The 18,227-nt window shown below is 44.4% G+C and overlaps 1 protein-coding gene across 6 annotated transcripts in view; it reads left to right on the top strand.

The window, feature by feature from the left end:
- Nucleotides 1–18,227, top strand: part of CROT (carnitine O-octanoyltransferase) — a 662,560-nt gene that overhangs the window by 423,570 nt on the left and 220,763 nt on the right. For all 6 annotated transcript variants that reach the window (XM_085631293.1, XM_085631292.1, XM_085631296.1 and 3 more), the window contains one exon: nucleotides 15,715–15,839. In XM_085631293.1, coding sequence (XP_085487419.1) covers nucleotides 15,715–15,839 — 125 coding nt within the window. The remainder of the gene's footprint in view (nucleotides 1–15,714; nucleotides 15,840–18,227) is intronic.

Raw genomic sequence — 18,227 nt, 5'->3', positions numbered from 1 at the left:
AAACTATTGCGGTCTTACTTTAGGCAGTGCTTGTTTGGCTTCAGAACGCATAGTGCATTCAGTTGTTAAAGGATCCGGGACAGGGGCAGTCTGAGGCATCTAGGGACAAGGCAGGCTGCTGAAATGTTGAGGGTGCCTTTTCTGGTGTCTTGTGGTGTTGCAGAAGTTTGGTGGTAACTGTTTTGCAGGCAGCTAGTGCCAAATATTAAAGCGAACATAATGAGGCAAAAACGAGTTTCAGAATAAAAGTCCACCTACCTTTTTTTCGTTGTGAACACTAGCCAATAGGAGATGGGCCCATTTGACTCCATTCTTTCCAAACGGATCTTCGCCGTGCTGACGTCTCGGAGTCAGGAGACAAATGCTATTGCAACTCAACTCCAGCCTGGCCACAGCAGCCCACCGCACGAGGTCAGGTCACAGGCATGATCGCCAAAGAGAGGGAGAGACACGTTGGCTCAGCGGCCCTACCCAGCAATGGATGAAATGACCAATCACTGCTTGGCTTCTCAATAAGCCATTACAGTGATAGGTCATGCTCTGTTAGTTAGGCAGAGCCCCGCTCCTACCCAGTGGTGCTATGTGCACAAACTGCACCGGCCTAACAAGCACGTCTCATCCAATCCAGACGCTGCTCCCTTGCTAAGAGGAGCGCCAAGATTGGTGTGAGTAGGCAAATTCACAGCTTATTTAGGAGACCGAGGGTTGCGGCTTCATCAACCCCCGCTTTCCTAATGTGCAGTGGAAACCTCGATTGCGCATGTCGGGCTGGCCAGACATAGGCAGCTGTCCAACCCGACATGCGCACTAGGTGCTGGACTGTTTGCCACCAGTGCACTATTATTAGTATGTATGTGTCCCTCTATTATCAAGTCCCACCCCCTTAAGAGCCGAACAGTAACGGCCCTTGACTAAAGGGTAACTGCCGCGGGTGCAAGATTCAAGTATACATTTTGGAAGTTTGTTGATTATGTGTTTTTATTTACATGTAATAGGGGGAACAATGAGCCCAAAATATCACTGGGGCAACACACCAGCGCCCTGAGGCCGAAACCACCGCTGCTAGCCAGTGTACACACAGCCTTTTCACTCAGTCAGTACCTCAAAAGAGAAGGCCTTTTGTCCAAGATTCATTCAAAGGATAATCTTGAATTTGTTACCAACACATAGGCTAGCGTTATGCATCTCTCTTAATTACTGTCCATTCTCCACAGCACATTAGAGATCAACTCCGTGTAACATAGCAACATAAGAATCCGATTGCTTCTTTGCTTTCTTAACTTTTCTGCGTCCCAACAGTCTTTGTCTTTGGCTGGTCTGAGAAATTCATCATCTTCCATTCTCCTTCGCTTCGTCCTTGTCCAAGCTTCTTTCTCCACTTCTGATGTTTTACTGTCAGCAAAGTAAAAAACATACACCTGTTTTTCTATTTTTATTTTTAAAGTCTGACATTTGCCAATACCTTTTGATTTTACTTAAATTATATCAATTATACACATACATATAGAGGGTTTCAAGCAGACCTCTTCAGCCAGTGTTCTGATCAGGTGACATTTCCATTTTTGATTCCTGCCCATCACAGCACACAACATGAGAAATGGGTCAGCCCACTTGAGCCATTGGTGACATTCTGTCTAAGCACAATATTATCCCCCATAGAGAAAATAGTCTCATTCAGCACTAGGGACCTGTGAGCTATTGTTTATTTTTTAAATTTAAATTTATTTTTCCCATTTTTTACTTTCCGCTTCATTTGAAATATTCCACAGCTGTCATATTTAACTGTGTGAAACACCATGGTGCTGAAGACAGGCCACAGGTCATGCTTATGTATGTGATATTTGGATTACTCTAATCCAGTCTAAGGCCTGTGGGGCACTTTACACGGTAAAATGCTAACATACAGTCAGCAAGTAATGGGGGAGATACAGAGTTGTGGATTGTTACTCCATTGTTAATGCTTATTAACTGTTATAGCTGACCTCTCCATCTGAACTTGAGTCTCCTCCTTTGTTGGCACTGTGAAGTAAGCATGTTTCAAGCCACCATGACTAGCCAATCATCCTCTTGCAACATTTTATCAGTATATGGATCCCTCCTTTTTGAAATGTTGATACACAAGATACTTGTTTACATTTCTCAAATGTATTACTGCTTCCAATCTTTTTCCTTTTTTTCCACCAGAACAATCCTACACATAATCCTTCCTCTTCTGCAGCCCATTTTCTCCAACGTCTTCCAAAACTACTTCTTCCACCAACTTCTTTTCTTCTCTGAAGACCAACTCATCCGGCTCTCTGACATGCACTGAGACTCTCCAAACTCCACCATGTAACCTACTAAAGACTGTAATACCCATGGATTGTTTGTCAGTACCTCCAATTATTGATGAACTTCTTCAGTCTGCCTCCCCACCTTTGTTAGGGAATAACTAGTTCGAGGCATGTGGGCTGCTGAATTCATATCTGTGCATAGATCGCCGCCTAGTGTTGGGTCCGGATGATTGCACATTGTTGTCCTGGAAGAGACTTCGAAGTATCACGAGATAGGTGGCTCCTCCCCTGGACTACAGTGCGCATGGGCATCCTCTCCATCCTCAGATTGTTTTTTTCCGCCATTGGGTTCGGATGTGCTTATCTTAGCTCAAGTTAGGAAAACTTTCTTTAAGGCCAAAAGCCTTTAGGTATCGTTGGTATCGTTTGCGTTCGGTATCGACAAATTATTATACTTGTTCTCGGACTTATTCACCCTTCTCGGACCGAGTTTCGGTCCGAACATCGATCGACGTTCCAGGATGGAATCGAGGACTCCCTTCAAGAGATGTCCTTTATGTCATGCAAAATATCCACACATCGATGTCCATCCGGTGTGTAACAAATGTTTATCACCGGATCATGATGAGCCCAGGTGTATGGCCTGCGCCCGGTTCCGGTCAAAGAAGACACTTCGGAATCGACAGGCGGCTAGATTGGAGGCCAAACAATCGGCGCCTAACCCGGTTAACATATTCAGCACCGAGGATGAAGAAGTCGAGAGCGTCGAAGAGATAGACTCGAGCCATGCTTCGGGGCATGAATCCCAATCTGACGACGATGATGAGGTGATCTTCGAGGACGATTCCAAAGCACCGTCTGCATTCACGTTGCAACAGGTGTCGGAGTCCCTAAAGCGCATCCGAGAACGGGCAACCCTCGAACCAAAAACGGGTCCCGAAGCACACAAGGTCGCCAAGGCTCACTCGGCGCCGGCACCGATAAAGTTTGGATTGCCGCCACCAGGGGCACCGAAGATGTTCGAACTTAGGCAGAGTGTCTAACAACCACGAACAGTGTCCACGGAAAGAACCGATGTCGAGGACTCGCAGGACCAGTTGATCGACGCTGACACCGGTAGGCTTTGGACTCATACAAGATTCCACTAAAAAGAAAACTGGCATCAGGTTTGACGCCAGTGCTTGTAGAAACATTCCAAACCTATCATCGGGAACCACCATCCTTTTCTCCTACACACTCGGAGGCGGATGCAGGAGAGGGCTATATTGAGGATGATACCACTTATCCTGTGGATAATGACCCTGATGACCAACAGCAAGACCAAGATCAAGCATGGGGAGACCCTCATGACCAAGGTGACCCACAAGATGCTCCTGACACTCATCTTTATAATATCAAACCATCTCCCACTGAAGATACTGCTGCTTTTAACACCCTCATTGAAAGGGCAGCTGCCAATCACGGAGTGGAACTCCATTCTGACTGTGGAGGAGGATTTCTTGGTGGACACGTTCTCCACATCAGAAAGAACAGTCAAGACTCTACCAATGTTAAAAGGGGTTCTTAAACATGCTAAGGACATCTTTAAGGAGACGACCAGGGCACGGGTATTGACCCCGAGAATAGAGAAGAAATACAAACCAGCCCCCGGAGACCCAATGTACATCAAGGGTCAATTGCCGTTGGACTCCATGGTAGTTTCTAATGCTCGCAAGAGAGCTAACTCGCAGACTACAGGTGATGCTCCTCCTCCAGACAAGGAGTCCAAAGTGCTAGAAACATCAGGCAAAAGGGAAACAGCACAAGCAGCAAACATCTGGCGCATTGCCAACACTCGGGCACTCCTGGCCCGATACAACAGGTCACACTACGATACACTAGAAACACTGCTAGAACACCTACCAGATGAATACAAAGATGACGCGGAGCTCCTCATCACAGAGGGGCAACTCATTACAAATGCGTCCATCAAATCCGCACTAGATGCAGCTGACACTGCAGCAAGGGCAATCAACACTAGTGTGATGTTAAGGAGGCACGCATGGCTACGAATATCAGGCTTCAAACCTGGGATTCAAAATAATATCTTGAATCAACCAGTCAACCCAGACTTTTTATTTGGCCCCGAGGTTGACACTACACTGGAAAAGGTTAAGAAGGACACAAACTGCGAAATCTATGGGGGCTCTACAGTCGCAGCAGTTTCGGAGTGGCTCCTTTCGTCGCCCCGGGAATAGAGGAGCAGCTAGAGGTCAGGGGTCCCAGCAGCAGTACAGTAAAGGAGGTACCCAGAGTACCTATAATAAGAACAATAGGGGTGGATATCGTGGATCCAGCACCAAAGGCAGAGAACGAGGACACAACAACACCAGGTCCTCCGCCAATAACAAACAGTGACGTCTTGTCGCTGCCCCCGCCCACATAACACAGGTCGGGGGGAGACTCCAACAGTTTCTGCCAGTCTGGAGATCCATCACCACAGACAGGTGGGTCAGAGAAATTGTCCAGTACGGTTATTGTCTGGAATTAACATCCAATCCACCCAACATACCACCAAGACACCGTTCTATGTCCGCAGAGCACTTGACATTATTGCGGCAAGAAGTACTAAGTATGCTGCAAAAAGGAGCCATAGAGCTCGTGCCTATGGAACAGCGGGGGTCAGGGGTGTACTCTCTGTACTTCTTAATCCCAAAAAAGGACGGGTCTCTCCGACCTATACTAGACCTCTGACCTCTCAACCAATACATTCTGTCAGAGCATTTTCATATGCTCACCCTCCAGCAGGTTCTGCCGTTACTCAGTCACGGAGACTTCCTAGCAACACTAGATTTGAAGGATGCGTATTTCCACATACCCATACACCCATCACACAAAAAATATCTCGGGTTCACTCTTCAGGATCAGCATTATCAGTTCAAAGTACTCCCTTTCGGAGTAACAACGGCGCCCAGAGTCTTTACCAAGTGCCTAGCGACAGTGGCTGCACACTTACGTAGACAGCACATTCACGTCTTCCCTTACCTGGACGACTGGCTTGTTCAGGCAAAGTCAGCCCAGCAGTGTGCCAGCCACATATCCCACACCATTCACCTTCTTCACAGTCTGGGATTCTCACTGAATTATCCAAAGTCACATCTCCAACCCGCCCACATACGGCAGTACCTGGGCGTGACTATAGACACTCTGGCTGCCAAAGCTCAGCCAAATTTAGCGAGAATCAACAGCATGCACCTGCTGATAAAAAAGTTCAGACCACAACACTCCCTTCCAGCACGAGTGTTCATGCAGTTGATAGGCATGATGGCCTCCTGCATCTTCATAGTCCCGCACGCGAGACTACATATGAGCCCGCTTCAGGAGTGCTTGGCATGTCAATGGAATCCGACTCAAGGACAGTTGAAAGACCTAGTGTTGGTGAGCGGTCAGGCATACAACTCTCTGCATTGGTGGAATCCACAAAACCTTTGCAAGGGCCGACCGTTCCAAGAGCCTGTTCCACAAATAGTACTGACGGCGGACGCGTCTCTCCAGCGATGGGGAGCCCATGTACTCAATTACACAGTGCAGGGACTATGGACGACACAGCAACAGAAGATGCACATCAACCTTCTGGAACTTATGGCTATCTTCCTGGCGATGAAGGCATTCAAAGTACACTTGTGCAACAAAGTCGTGTTGATCCGGACGGACAACATGACTGCCATGTACTACATACAGAAGCAGGGAGGAACACACTCTCCACAGTTGTCTCATCTGGCTCAAAGCATGTGGAGGTGGGCCATTCAGAGGAACATGTTCCTCATGGCAGAACACCTCCCGGGCAAGGACAACCAAATGGCGGATCTGCTCAGCAGACACAGCCACCAAATGCACGAGTGGGAGCTACATCCATCAGTACTCCAACCGTACTTCCAACAGTGGGGTCATCCAGAGATAGACCTATTCGCCACAAGGGAAATCGCAAAATGCCAAAGCTTTGCCGCCATGTTCCCGCATCCACAGTGGCAGGGCAATGCGATATGGATGAACTGGTCAGGCAGATTTGCGTACGCTTTTCCCCCAGCGCCATTAATACCGCTAGTGGCACGCAAACTACGGCAACACTCAATGACACTCATCCTGGTTGCTCCAATGTGGGCACGCCAGCCATGGTACACCACGTTACTAGAACTGTCCGTGGTGCCGCCTCAAAGACTGCGGCTAACACCCAAACTTTTAACACAGAACCATGGCGAAATTCAGCACCCAGATCCGCAACAGCTGAACCTGGCGATCTGGCTCCTGAAGTCTTAGAGTTCGGCTACCTGAACCTGCCTCCAGAATGTATGAATATCATCAAGGAGGCCAGGAGACCCACGACCAGAGTTTGCTATGCGGCTAAATGGAAAAGATTTGTCATTTACTGTAAAAACAATGACATTAATCCGCTGGATGCATCCATTCAGAACATCATCTGTTACCTGTTACACTTATACCGATGCAATCTGGCATACAACTCCATCCGTATACATCTAACCGCAAAAGCGGCCTATCTTCAGAACAGGCAGCACCTCTCTTTATTCAAAGTGCCTGCCATCAAAGCCTTCTTAGAGGGACTCAAAAGAGTGATTCCTCCAACTCACCCACCGGCACCGGTGTGGAACCTGAATGTGGTCCTCACCAGATTGATGGGTCCACCTTTTGAACCTCTACATTCATGTGAGATTCAATTCCTCACCTGGAAAGTAGCCTTCTTAGTGGCGATCACTTCGTTGAGAAGAGTTAGTGAACTCCAGGCACTAACCATTCAAGAGCCATTCATACAGGTTCACGCCAACAGAGTTGTACTACGTACTAACCCCACTTTCATGCCTAAAGTGATATCGCAGTTCCACATGAATCAGACTATTGAACTGCCTGTTTTCTTTCAAAATCCAGAAAATGTCACAGAGAGAATGCTCCATACCCTAGATGTAAAGAGGGCCCTCATGTACTATATAGACAGAACAAAGGATTTTAGGAAAACAAAACAACTGTTCGTTGCCTTTTCTCCACAACACAAGGGCAACGCCATTTCCAAAGCAGGGATAGCCAGATGGATCGTTAAATGTATTCAAATTTGCTATCACAAAGCTAAACGCACATTAACGATTCCTCCCAGAGCCCACTCAACATGAAAGTTAGGGGCGTCCATGGCTTTCCTAGGGAATATTCCTTTAGAGGAAATATGTAGAGCAGCCACATGGTCCACTGTACATACATTTACAAAACACTACTGTGTAGATGTACATTCCAAACAGCAGGCAGCTGTAGGACAGGCTGTTCTCAAGACCCTTTTTCAGACTGCTGCAGCTGGCACGGGCAGCCGCCGCTAATGGAGGGACTGCTATATAATCTATGCACAGATATGAATTCAGCAGCCCACATGCCTCGAACTGAATATGCTACTTACCAGTATGCATCTGTTCTTGGCATGTAGGGCTGCTGACATTCATTTCGCCCACCCTCCTCCCCGGCGCCTGTAGCGACTGCAGCACTCAGAATTACTGAATAGCATGGTCATCACTTACTGTATCTACTCCATCACTGCCACAATGGCGAAAAACAATCTGAGGATGGAGAGGATACCCATGCGCACTGTAGTCCAGGGGAGGAGCCACCTATCTCGTGATACTTCGAAGACTCTTCCAGGACAACAATGTGCAATCATCTGGACCCAACACTAGGCGGCGATCTATGCACAGATATGAATGTCAGCAGCCCTACATGCCAAGAACAGATGCATACTGGTAAGTAGCATATTCAATACTTCTCGCCATACTAACACTGAATGCTACGTTGAACCTGGGCACATCTGCAAGTATCTTTCCCTCTGGTACTCCTTCCTCCGAGAGAAAAGCATGTTGTGACTTGAACTCCTCTAAATGAGTCTCTGTTTGGTGCATGACATTTTTGGAATGTTCGGCCATATTATAAAATCCCCCTCTCCTGACTTTACTGAAAAATCTTCCTTTTCAAAAAGTACTTTTCGTCGGTTTCTGGACATTCTCTAAAGCAGTGAATGTAGTCTTATGTTACACAACTCTTAGCTGTGGGTTTATCTTCGGTAAGATAACCTTTTATCTCTCAGAAATAAAGGCCACATTAGTGTTAACAAAGAAACAAAAGGCCATTTTGCTGCAGCCTATTAATGGACGGACATCCTCAGGTGCTTGCGTGACCTGTCCCCCCTTTGCCATGTCTAGAATCCTAACCATAGGCCACTCTAAATGCAAACGTTTGTCCTGGCATTGCATTAAGGACCATTCTAAGCCTTTCCTGGGATCTCTGCAAAAACTGAACAGGAAATATATCCATTCTGAATCTAGGTTAAGAGAGGGAAGTACTTTTTCTTATACATGGGTTCATGATCTTTCTTCTCTCACTTCACACCTCATGCCTCTATCTAGTGGGCATCTAATCTGTTCTTTAATAAACTTTGCCACATGCTCCACAGGACAACCATTTGGCACTTTGGGGGCGGGTTGTTATAGCATTAGGACTAAACTTATCCTTTCCCTGCAGATTATTGAGCACACTCTTAATAGGAGCCTTCTCTTCCTCCACATTATCCCTTTCACTCCTCTACATCCCCAGAAACTGAGAAGTCCTCATCTGACCTTATCTTTATTGTTTCCCTAAAACTGAAAGCTTTGCTTGCTGCCCTGTTCACCTGCTTCTGAAATAATCTCCTTATCATTTCCTCTTGTACTAAGCCTGTATGCATTGTCTCGCTAAACGCCGTTCAGATATAACTGACCTGCATGCAATCCCTTAATCAATCCTAAAGCGTTTTCAATACTTCCTGTACATGTGCCCAAATCATCACTAGAGTCAGCTGTTTTCTGCCACCTTGGCATAAGGCCACTGACCAAACTGTTGACATCTAATATTTTCTTTGCATTAAGTGTATGTTTTTACTGCAAAAAATGTAATTACCTTATTTATTAACCAGAAATACCTTTTACACCGCCTTGTACCTCTCCTGCACAGCTCCACCTGGAGCGACTGCATGTTGCATTCTTCTGAGCACACATCACCGTTGCTGTAAGTCCACTCTAAGCCACTATTGTTAAATATTTTTTTGTACATAGACATGCCACATAAAATGTCCATATTCCAAAAATTAGTAGACCATAATCTTTACCTCTGAACCCCAACAATAACCGAATGTATGCCCTGCCTTAAAACATCCATAACGAAGAGTCAACACTTATTTCTCTCTTTCTATTAAGTGAAAATAACTAACAATCACATCTTACAAAACCTCCAAACCTGCAAAAACCTCACTCAACAAAAATGTACAGCAGCACTCAAGACCCAAAAAAACATAGACAAATACTTAACTGTACTTAACTGTTTAGGAACTTCGAAAGAGAAAAAATGTTGTGAACGTAAAGGGGTTATAAACGCAAAGTAACAGTTCGATATATTTTATTTATGTTACAAGGACTTGATTTTTGAAAGGCTGTGAAGCAGTAGGTATGAAGTTAGCCCTAACCCTCAGTCTTTTCACATATTGAAACACTTGGAAATACCACTGAAGCATTGGGGTGACAGCATCAATCCCGGCAGGACATATAGGAATTTTCTTGCCAAGGTGCAAGTATAAGGTCCACTGAGTCCATCAAAATACCATGCAGCAGTGCTAAGACATAACGTAAAGCCTCTATCAACAAACAGTAATTTTCTGAACAGTGTGGCTTTCTTTCTTCTTTCAAATCTATTATCTCTACACAAAGAAATCCTAACATTTAAACAGGAGGTACCACAATTGAGTGACTTACAGATAAGTTGCAGGGAAAATAGGAACGTATATGCGAAACCAGTGAACTGGTATCCAAAAAATAGCAAGGTATATGATCCCTGGAATTCCTCAGTGAGCTTACAGGCTGTTTGAAAAAAGAGGAGACTTGAAAAATATGAAAAGGGTTTGCTTCACAGAATGAGATTTGCCGCATGATTTCATTATAATCAGATGCAGCAAGAGCAATCTGGCAGTGTTTTAGGTGTGGCAAAGAGATTAAAAGAGTTCTCAACCTTCAAAATCTTTTTGGATCCCCTTTGCTACTGTTGTCCGCATTAAAATACTTTTTTCAAATTATTCTATACTGTCTCTAGAGGTTCCATGTAAGTTTTGACCCAAATCCTGCTGTAAATTGTTTATTTTTAGAATAATGATTTGTTGGAGCCCACTTCCTAACCTGTGTGTCCTCCTACTCCTCCTTGGCACATATGTGGTAGTGCCTCAATTTTTAGGACTATCACAGTCACCAAAATATCCGTCTTTTTATTTTCTCTAGGCCTTGTATTTCAGTAATATTTTATAGATATGCTTATTGTCATATTTTTCTGAAGGCTAATTAGAAATTGAACTAAATTCAAATAATGAATGAGAAAGCTGTCTGGCGGAAAGACGAAAGTACATTGAAAGTCCCAGAATATGATGAAGCCATCCAACTAACAAAGCATAGGAGTGCCACACAGGTAAACCGGGAAGTGGTATATTCCTGTACCTCACCATTAAACAATCCCCAAATGTTGGCCCTATATTATGAGACCAACTCATCTGGGCAAACTGTGATCTTGTACAAGAGAACAGAACAGCGTATGTTTCTGCCTTAGGGCACTGGGGCATTGCCCCAGTGATATTTTGGGCTCATTGCCCCCCATTACATGAAAATAAAAATGCATAATCAACCAACTTCCAAAATGTATATTTTAATCTTGCGCCCGCTGCAGTTATCCTTCAGTCACGGGTGGTTACTGTTTGGCTGTTAAGGGGGTGGGGCTTGATACTAGAGTGACACATACATACTAATAGTGCACTGGTGGTAGACAGTGCAGCACCTAGTGTGCATGTCTGGTTGGACGGCTGCCTATGTGTGGCCAGCCCGACATGCGCAATAGAGGCTTCTCTCCACTGCACATTAGGAGAGCGGGTGTTGATGAAGCTGCAACACTCGGTCTCCTAAATGAGTGGTGAATTTGCCTGCTCACACCAATCCTGCCACGCCTCTCAGCAAGGGAGCAGAGTTTGGATTGGATGAGATGTGTTTGCTAGGCTGGTTGTTTGTGCACATGGCACCTTGGGGTGGGAGCGAGGCTCTGCCTAACTAACAGAGCATGACCAATCTCTGTAATGGCTTATTGTGAAGCCATGCAGTGATTGGTCATTTCAGCCGTTGCTGGGTGGGGCTGCTGAGCCAGCGTGTCTCTCCCTCTCTTTGGCGATCACTCCTGTGACCTGACCTTGTGCTGTGGGCTACTGTGGCCAGGCTGGAGTCGAGTTGCGATCGCGTTTGTCTCCTGACTCTGAGATGTCAGCACAGTGAAGATCTGTTTGGAGAGAATAGAGTCAAATGGGTCCATCTCCTATTGGCCAGTGTTCACAATGAAACAAAAATAGGTGGACTTATATTCTGAAACTCTTTGTTTTTGCCTTATGTTAACTTTAATTGTTGGCACTCGCTGCCTGCAAAATGGCTACCACCAAACCTCTGCAACACCGCGAGGGGAGCGCACAAAAGGCACCCTCAACATTTCAGTAGCCTACTTTGCCCCTAGACGCCTCAAACTGCCCCTGGCCCGGATCCTTAAACAACTGAACACACTATGTGTACTGAAGCCAAACCAGCACTGCCTAAAGGAAGACCGCAATGGTTTTAGGAGACTATATGGTGTGTATGAGGCTGGTTGTGCACGATTGTAAAAACGTGACCTCACTTGACATTACATTAAACCTATCTGGGCACGCGATGAACAAAACCGAAAGATAGCAGGCTTTTTCCCCTGGTCTGCTTCCTGCTGAGAGTCGATTCTGGTTTGTGTGGGGCTTCCACCTTTTTTTAATGGTAGCATAAGAAAAATAACCTGGCGCGTTTCCAAGAGAATGAATGGCTTGTGTTCGAACAGAAATATTCGAAGTGCACAACACACATGCTCAGGATACACCACTTTAGCTAAGAGGGGGAAGTAATTTAGTTAAGAACAACCAGGGGTAAAACTTTACCAAGCAGCCATGGAGAGGTAAGTTAAAAAATATAGCGCTGTGTTTACGGTACCAAGTTGACTACCTCTCGGCCCTGGGTGAAAGAGTTCCAGCTGAAGTTCTATGACAAATGTACATTTTGGAAAATAAAGTTGTTTGAAAGTGTGAAACAAAGGGCAGCCTAGCTACACAGCACTAGCCACAGCAAAACGGAGTTCCTCCTTGCCATGATACTGACTTTATCTTGCTAGGAAGATTAACAGTGTCCGTGACACCATTGAAACGTATGTCCGGCAGGTGCTAAGATGTCAGAAGCTAGTGCTAAAATCAAAGCATTTTCTGTTCAAGTTCCTTTTGTGGAGACGCAAAAGGGACAAGTAGAGATTACTTCCTACCTAATCAGGGCCCGGTGTTTTCCCCTCGATCCTGCGCAATCACATAGGCTGCTGAAGCGTTAAGCTATGGCAGTCCAACCATGGACCACCACTAGTGTTTACATTTCATCACACTCCTTTCCTGTGCTCTGCACACAGAAAGGATCTGCAGTGACCAGCAGAGGCAGCCAGGCAGGAAGAGCGGATGCCATTGCCATGTGTGTAAAATAACACATGCAATTTAAAACGAGTTTCCTTGTGTTGGTATATTATAACTATTGCTATTTATAACATTAAAAATGCAAGCATTTATAATGTTTTTGCAACTGCAATGTGGCAGAAGAAGAACGAGGCAATATTATTGCAACAAGTACTTGCTCAGTGTTTTTTTTTTATTCCTCTGCAGAGCTTTTACAAATGAGATTCCCAGCTCCAACATTCCCTGTGTTTAGAATGAATTAATGAAAAACTCCTACTTTTCACTATAATGTAATAATGTATGGAATCATAATGAACATATTGAGGTGATGTATTTTAAAAATGGAGAAGGTACTCTACTATGGTTGACAGTTCACTTTTCAGTTGCATATTGCTGTATTTGTGTAATACGATGAATCATTTGTCCAGACAATGTTAACATGTGTAGAAATGACAAAATAATGAACTTCTGCTATCACAAAATGTGCTGCGTTATGCAGTATAATTTGTTTTTCTTGCTGCATAATTTAGTTAACCCTGCTACATAATCTTTTTCCTCCCTTAGTTATAGTGTGAGGTAACTGACCCGCCTTCTTAAATATGCACCATTTGCCCACTCTTTGTTCAAAGTTTTAATGGGGGAGAACCCCTAAGACCCCGTTATGGTGGTCAGGCTCGATCACTATGCTCGCTTACCACTGCCCTTTCACCACAAACTGTTATGCCTCACCACTTTCAAATGTCACCAGCCGTCACTGGAACAGAACAAATATGCCTTAGTTCATTGGTCAGTAGTTCCTTTTCACCCTCTTAGGGTTTGTTCCGAGACTTGTGGGGTGTGGTGGGCTCATAATTATTGGGCTCAGTCTTCTGGGCAGAGGGTTGTAAGCTTGAAATTGGTGTGGTTAGGCCATCTGCCTCAGTTTATTGCTGATTCATGGTCTGCTAATATTTTCCACACTGAGAAGCACTCCTCGCCTGTTATGTGAGGCGGGTACCTGACATCACGACACCAAGTCACCAGTGAGTTCCACTATTCTTTCTGTCATTTTCTGCCCTTCTAACTGTCCGCTCCTACTGGTCTCACAACTTGTCTATCTTCTTTTAAGTCTACTCTTACCTACCATTCTGCCCCACTACAACCTGCCTCTCTCCATGCATACCCCTTTTGAGCCTACTGATTATCACTCTTACTCAGTGTTCTCCTCCCCTCTTCCCTTTCCTGTTACTGTCTTTTTCTCAATAATACTCTTCCTTTGTCACATCCTTCATAGTTTGGACCATAGCTTAATTTGAGCTGTTGGTGGGCACCAGCACTTATGATACCCTGCCACATTAGGGCGCAGTTTGTCTTATTTAGAGAAGACCACAACAGTTGTTTATTAATTAATATATCCTTAGAGCCCGCCGTAGTGGGCTCTACTGGCCATTATAGGCCTGCTCCAGCGTTAAAGACCCAAGGCGAGGGCCTTTAACAAGGGAGCTGACTTTTAATGGCCGGTAGAGCCCACTATGGAGGGCTCTAAGGCTAGAATTAGAATATTCTGCCCACAGAGGGCAGAATTTTCTAATTGGTAAAACAGAGGTCTCACGGAGCCTGAGGCGGTTGAAATCCCCTCAGGTTTCATGAGGCCTTTGTAAAACATTGGACTCTTGATGCTCCGGGTTTCTACCGCCCATCAGAAGCCCGAGCACGTCATTGTTTTGAATGGAGCACTCCGCCTTCCAATGTTCTAATCACCATTAAAAATGACAAATACCTGCCACCCAAACCATTCTTATAGCTTTGGGGGCCTGGATTAGTCTGAACTTTCACACTTGTAGGAGTGTGATAGTTGGCAGGTGTGTTTGTACTGTCATTGGCAGCTCTAGCAGGGGCAATGGGTGGTGCAAGCAGCAGTGGCCCTCGCACTTATGTTTTTACAAATTAAGCATGTGTGCACTTTCTCCTCCATCCTAGGCTCATAATTTCCCTTAACACATATTCGGCCCTTGCTAATGCCCCACTGTCACCCATGGATCCTCCAACACTCAGCTCCTGTCTTAACATCTGGCATTTGATTATTCCCACCCAGTCCATTTCCTGCCTACTTGTCCAGCCCGTCCCTCAGTCTTCTCTCTTGCAGCTTGTACTGTTCCACACCCTGCTCTCTGAGGTGGAACTATGTCACTACCATTACTCTTCTAGGGGCATGGCATAGCAATAGTTGATAAAATGTGTGCCCATGTACTTATACCTCACTATAAAGATCACAGACGGACCAGCTGTGGACGATTTGTTTTGCAAGTAATTCAACTGAAGGGGGAACGAGCCAGTAGTGCAGATTCCGAAAATGGGATAAAGACATGCAGTACTATCCCTTTTTCTCACGCCGGATATTGAAATGCACGAGATACTAGTGATATATAAAAAGATTTACTTTGATTCAAGTTGATGAGAACTGTTTTAATATAAACACGAATCACAGATACAGCAGCTACATAACCTTTTTGTGCACATACTTCACGTGAGGAGTGGGCACATAAAATAAAGTTAAATGAAAAGCATCCACTGCTTAATGAGTTGAACTTTTCCAGCATCACCTTTTCGTGCAATTTACCCTCTGTTTTACCACTAGTTAAATGTCAGCGGTAAGCTATAGCAAAAAAATCCCAGCAAGCTAATGATGACTGTGAACAACAGTTAATCAGCTCTTCTGTTAAAAATTCAGAATGCAAGATTTTAGCTGTTCTGATACAATTAATTTAACCGTCTACAATCTTCATTATTGATATTTGTTTTTTGATGCCTTGTATTTCCTTGTTTGAAACGGTAAACTAATCTGCTGTATTCTTGTAACATTTGTCTGACTGACAGGGAAAAGATACCTGTACATAAAGCTAGAAATCGACCTATGGATATGGATCAATTCCGAATGTTGTTTTCCACCTGCAAGATTCCTGGGATTACAAGGGATTCAATTATCAACTACTTTAAAACAGGTAAAAGATTGGCTTAAACTATGATCATTGGGCATATTGTTTTTATTGGAGTTGTTAAAATGTTTCCACAGTTAGGTCTTCATTAGTTTTGTTTCAATGCTGCATGTAAATCATATAGTTAATACAAATATTTAGACTAATGTGCTGTAAAGGACACTTCAACTTTTTTCCCCAGTATTATTCTTCATGATGCACAATTCTGTCTCAATGGTTTAATGAAAATAACTCCAAGATAAAGATATGTAAGCATTAAGTGAAAGAGCAGAGATCTAAGCGCACCCACTCTGTTTTTAGGTCTCGCCTAGCGTTGCTGCACACATGCGTAGCTCGCTCGGCGAGACTTATTGCTTACAAGGACTTTCAGAAGCGGGCTTTAAGCCCCGCCCCTCATTTCCATTGGCTGGCGTCACCGTTTATGCTAAACCGTGGCCTGCCATTGGAAATGAGCTTTCTGGGTTGCCCCCCTTTGGCTTTTTGGTCCGGCCCACCCGGACTGGCTCGCCTGCTTCCCGGCTGTCGTGAAGTCTTTTCTTATCTGCTTGTTTACTTAACAAGCAGATAAGAAAAGTCTTCACGACGGCCGTGAAGCAGACAGCACAGACATTCCGAGGGCGCCTGTTCCCAGCACTTCCCCCTCCTCTCCCACTTGTTCTCTCCGCAAACACAAACAACGCACCCAGAGGCAGTTTTGTAGCGCCTTCGCAGTCAGCGGACTTCCCCGCTTCAACACATTGTGTGATTCTGGGCAAATAATTTCACCCTTTGTGCTCCATGCGCCATCCGTGAAACGTGGGCTTTGGTCGCGGCTTCCCCGCTTCAACACATCGTGTGATTCTGGCCAAATAATTTCACCCTTTGTGCTCCATGCGCCATCCGTGAAACTTGGGCTTTGGTCGCTGCTTACCCACTTCAACACATCGTCCGATTCTGGGAAAATATTTTCACCCTTTGTGCTCCATGCACCATTCGTGAAACGTGGGCTTTGGTCGCGGCTTCCCTGCGTCAACACATCATGTGATTCTGGGCAAATAATTTCACCCTTTTTGTGCTCCATGCGCCATCCGTGAAACGTGGGCTTTGGTTGCGGCTTCCCCGCTTCAACACATCGTGTCATTCTGGGCAAATAATTTCACCCTTTATGCTCCATGCATTCCTCTATAACCAGAGCCTCTGGAATTATGCGGCAGCGGACGATCAAATTATGCGGCAGATCAGACTAAAATATGCAACAAAACAGCAAATCGAGCGGCGTAATGCAGCACATTTTGGGATGGTATTACTTCATTATTTTGTAATTTGTTCTCAGGTTAACATTGTCTGGGCAAATGTTTTACCTCATCAGTATCCATTTAGCACCCAAATAAAGCAACACGTCACTGCTTTTTGTTGTTGTTGTTTTATTTATGCTTTTATTGCAAAGAACCAAGTCCGCAACATATGAAATAATAAAATATATTGTGGATCGATGCAACATAGACAAATACTATATTTGTTTAGCATACCCATTAGAGTCTTCTCTGCCCCATGTTGCTGCATTTTTAGTAACTTTTGATCTGCTTGATCTAGCGACATGTTTTTGACAAAATCTGCAGATTATGCAGAAGATCATGGATTGTGTGCTAAATAAATAATTTATGCGGAAAACGCACGGAGCACAAAAATCACATAATTCCAGTGGCCCTGTCTATAACCCATATCGGTGCTGGTATGTGGCCAATCAAGTTTTGGAGAGCGGTTTATGCATATCTTCATTTATTAAACTGTTATTATACAAAAACTAAACTTTATAAAATTAAATATATTCTGTTTCTAATAAAGCCTGGTATAATTAGGAGTGTTTGTACTACAAATTGCATTAGGCTGTAAAGTACACACCAGCATTTTATGAACAAGCATTTGCAATGCAATAGGTCTTGCATTTGGGAGAGTTTAAGCTATTGGCATTGTAAATGACAATGGCTTTTATTTATTCGTTTTCAAAACCAACACATAGATAAAAGGTTTGTTATTTACAATGCCAATAGCTAAAATTTTCAAAACCAACACATAGATAAAAGGTTTGTCATTTACAATGCCAATAGCTCAAACTTAAAAGCGAGACCTGTTGCATTTGTAACGCTTGTTTGAAGAAAGCTGCTTCTTATAATGGAGGATGTTTTCCTTCTCGAAGCTTGATGAATGGGCTACAGAATGTGGGCTGCAGCTGTGGTTCGGGCCATGAGAAGTAAAGTAAGTGAAAAGTAGACTTGCGGAAGCAGATACCTTTCACTCGGCCGAAGTAATACATCTTACCTTAATGTCTCCTCCTCTTCTAATGACCATTGTATTGATGTTGATGACATCTTTATTGCTAGGTTCTTTCAGATAGGCTAGAATAGTGAAAAGTCC

Source organism: Triturus cristatus, chromosome 10 (assembly GCF_964204655.1).
Source record: "Triturus cristatus chromosome 10, aTriCri1.1, whole genome shotgun sequence".
In the NCBI taxonomy this organism is placed as follows: Eukaryota; Metazoa; Chordata; class Amphibia; order Caudata; family Salamandridae; genus Triturus; species Triturus cristatus.
Note: the sequence above shows the minus strand (reverse complement) of the source record. Positions and strands in the feature narration are given on the sequence as shown.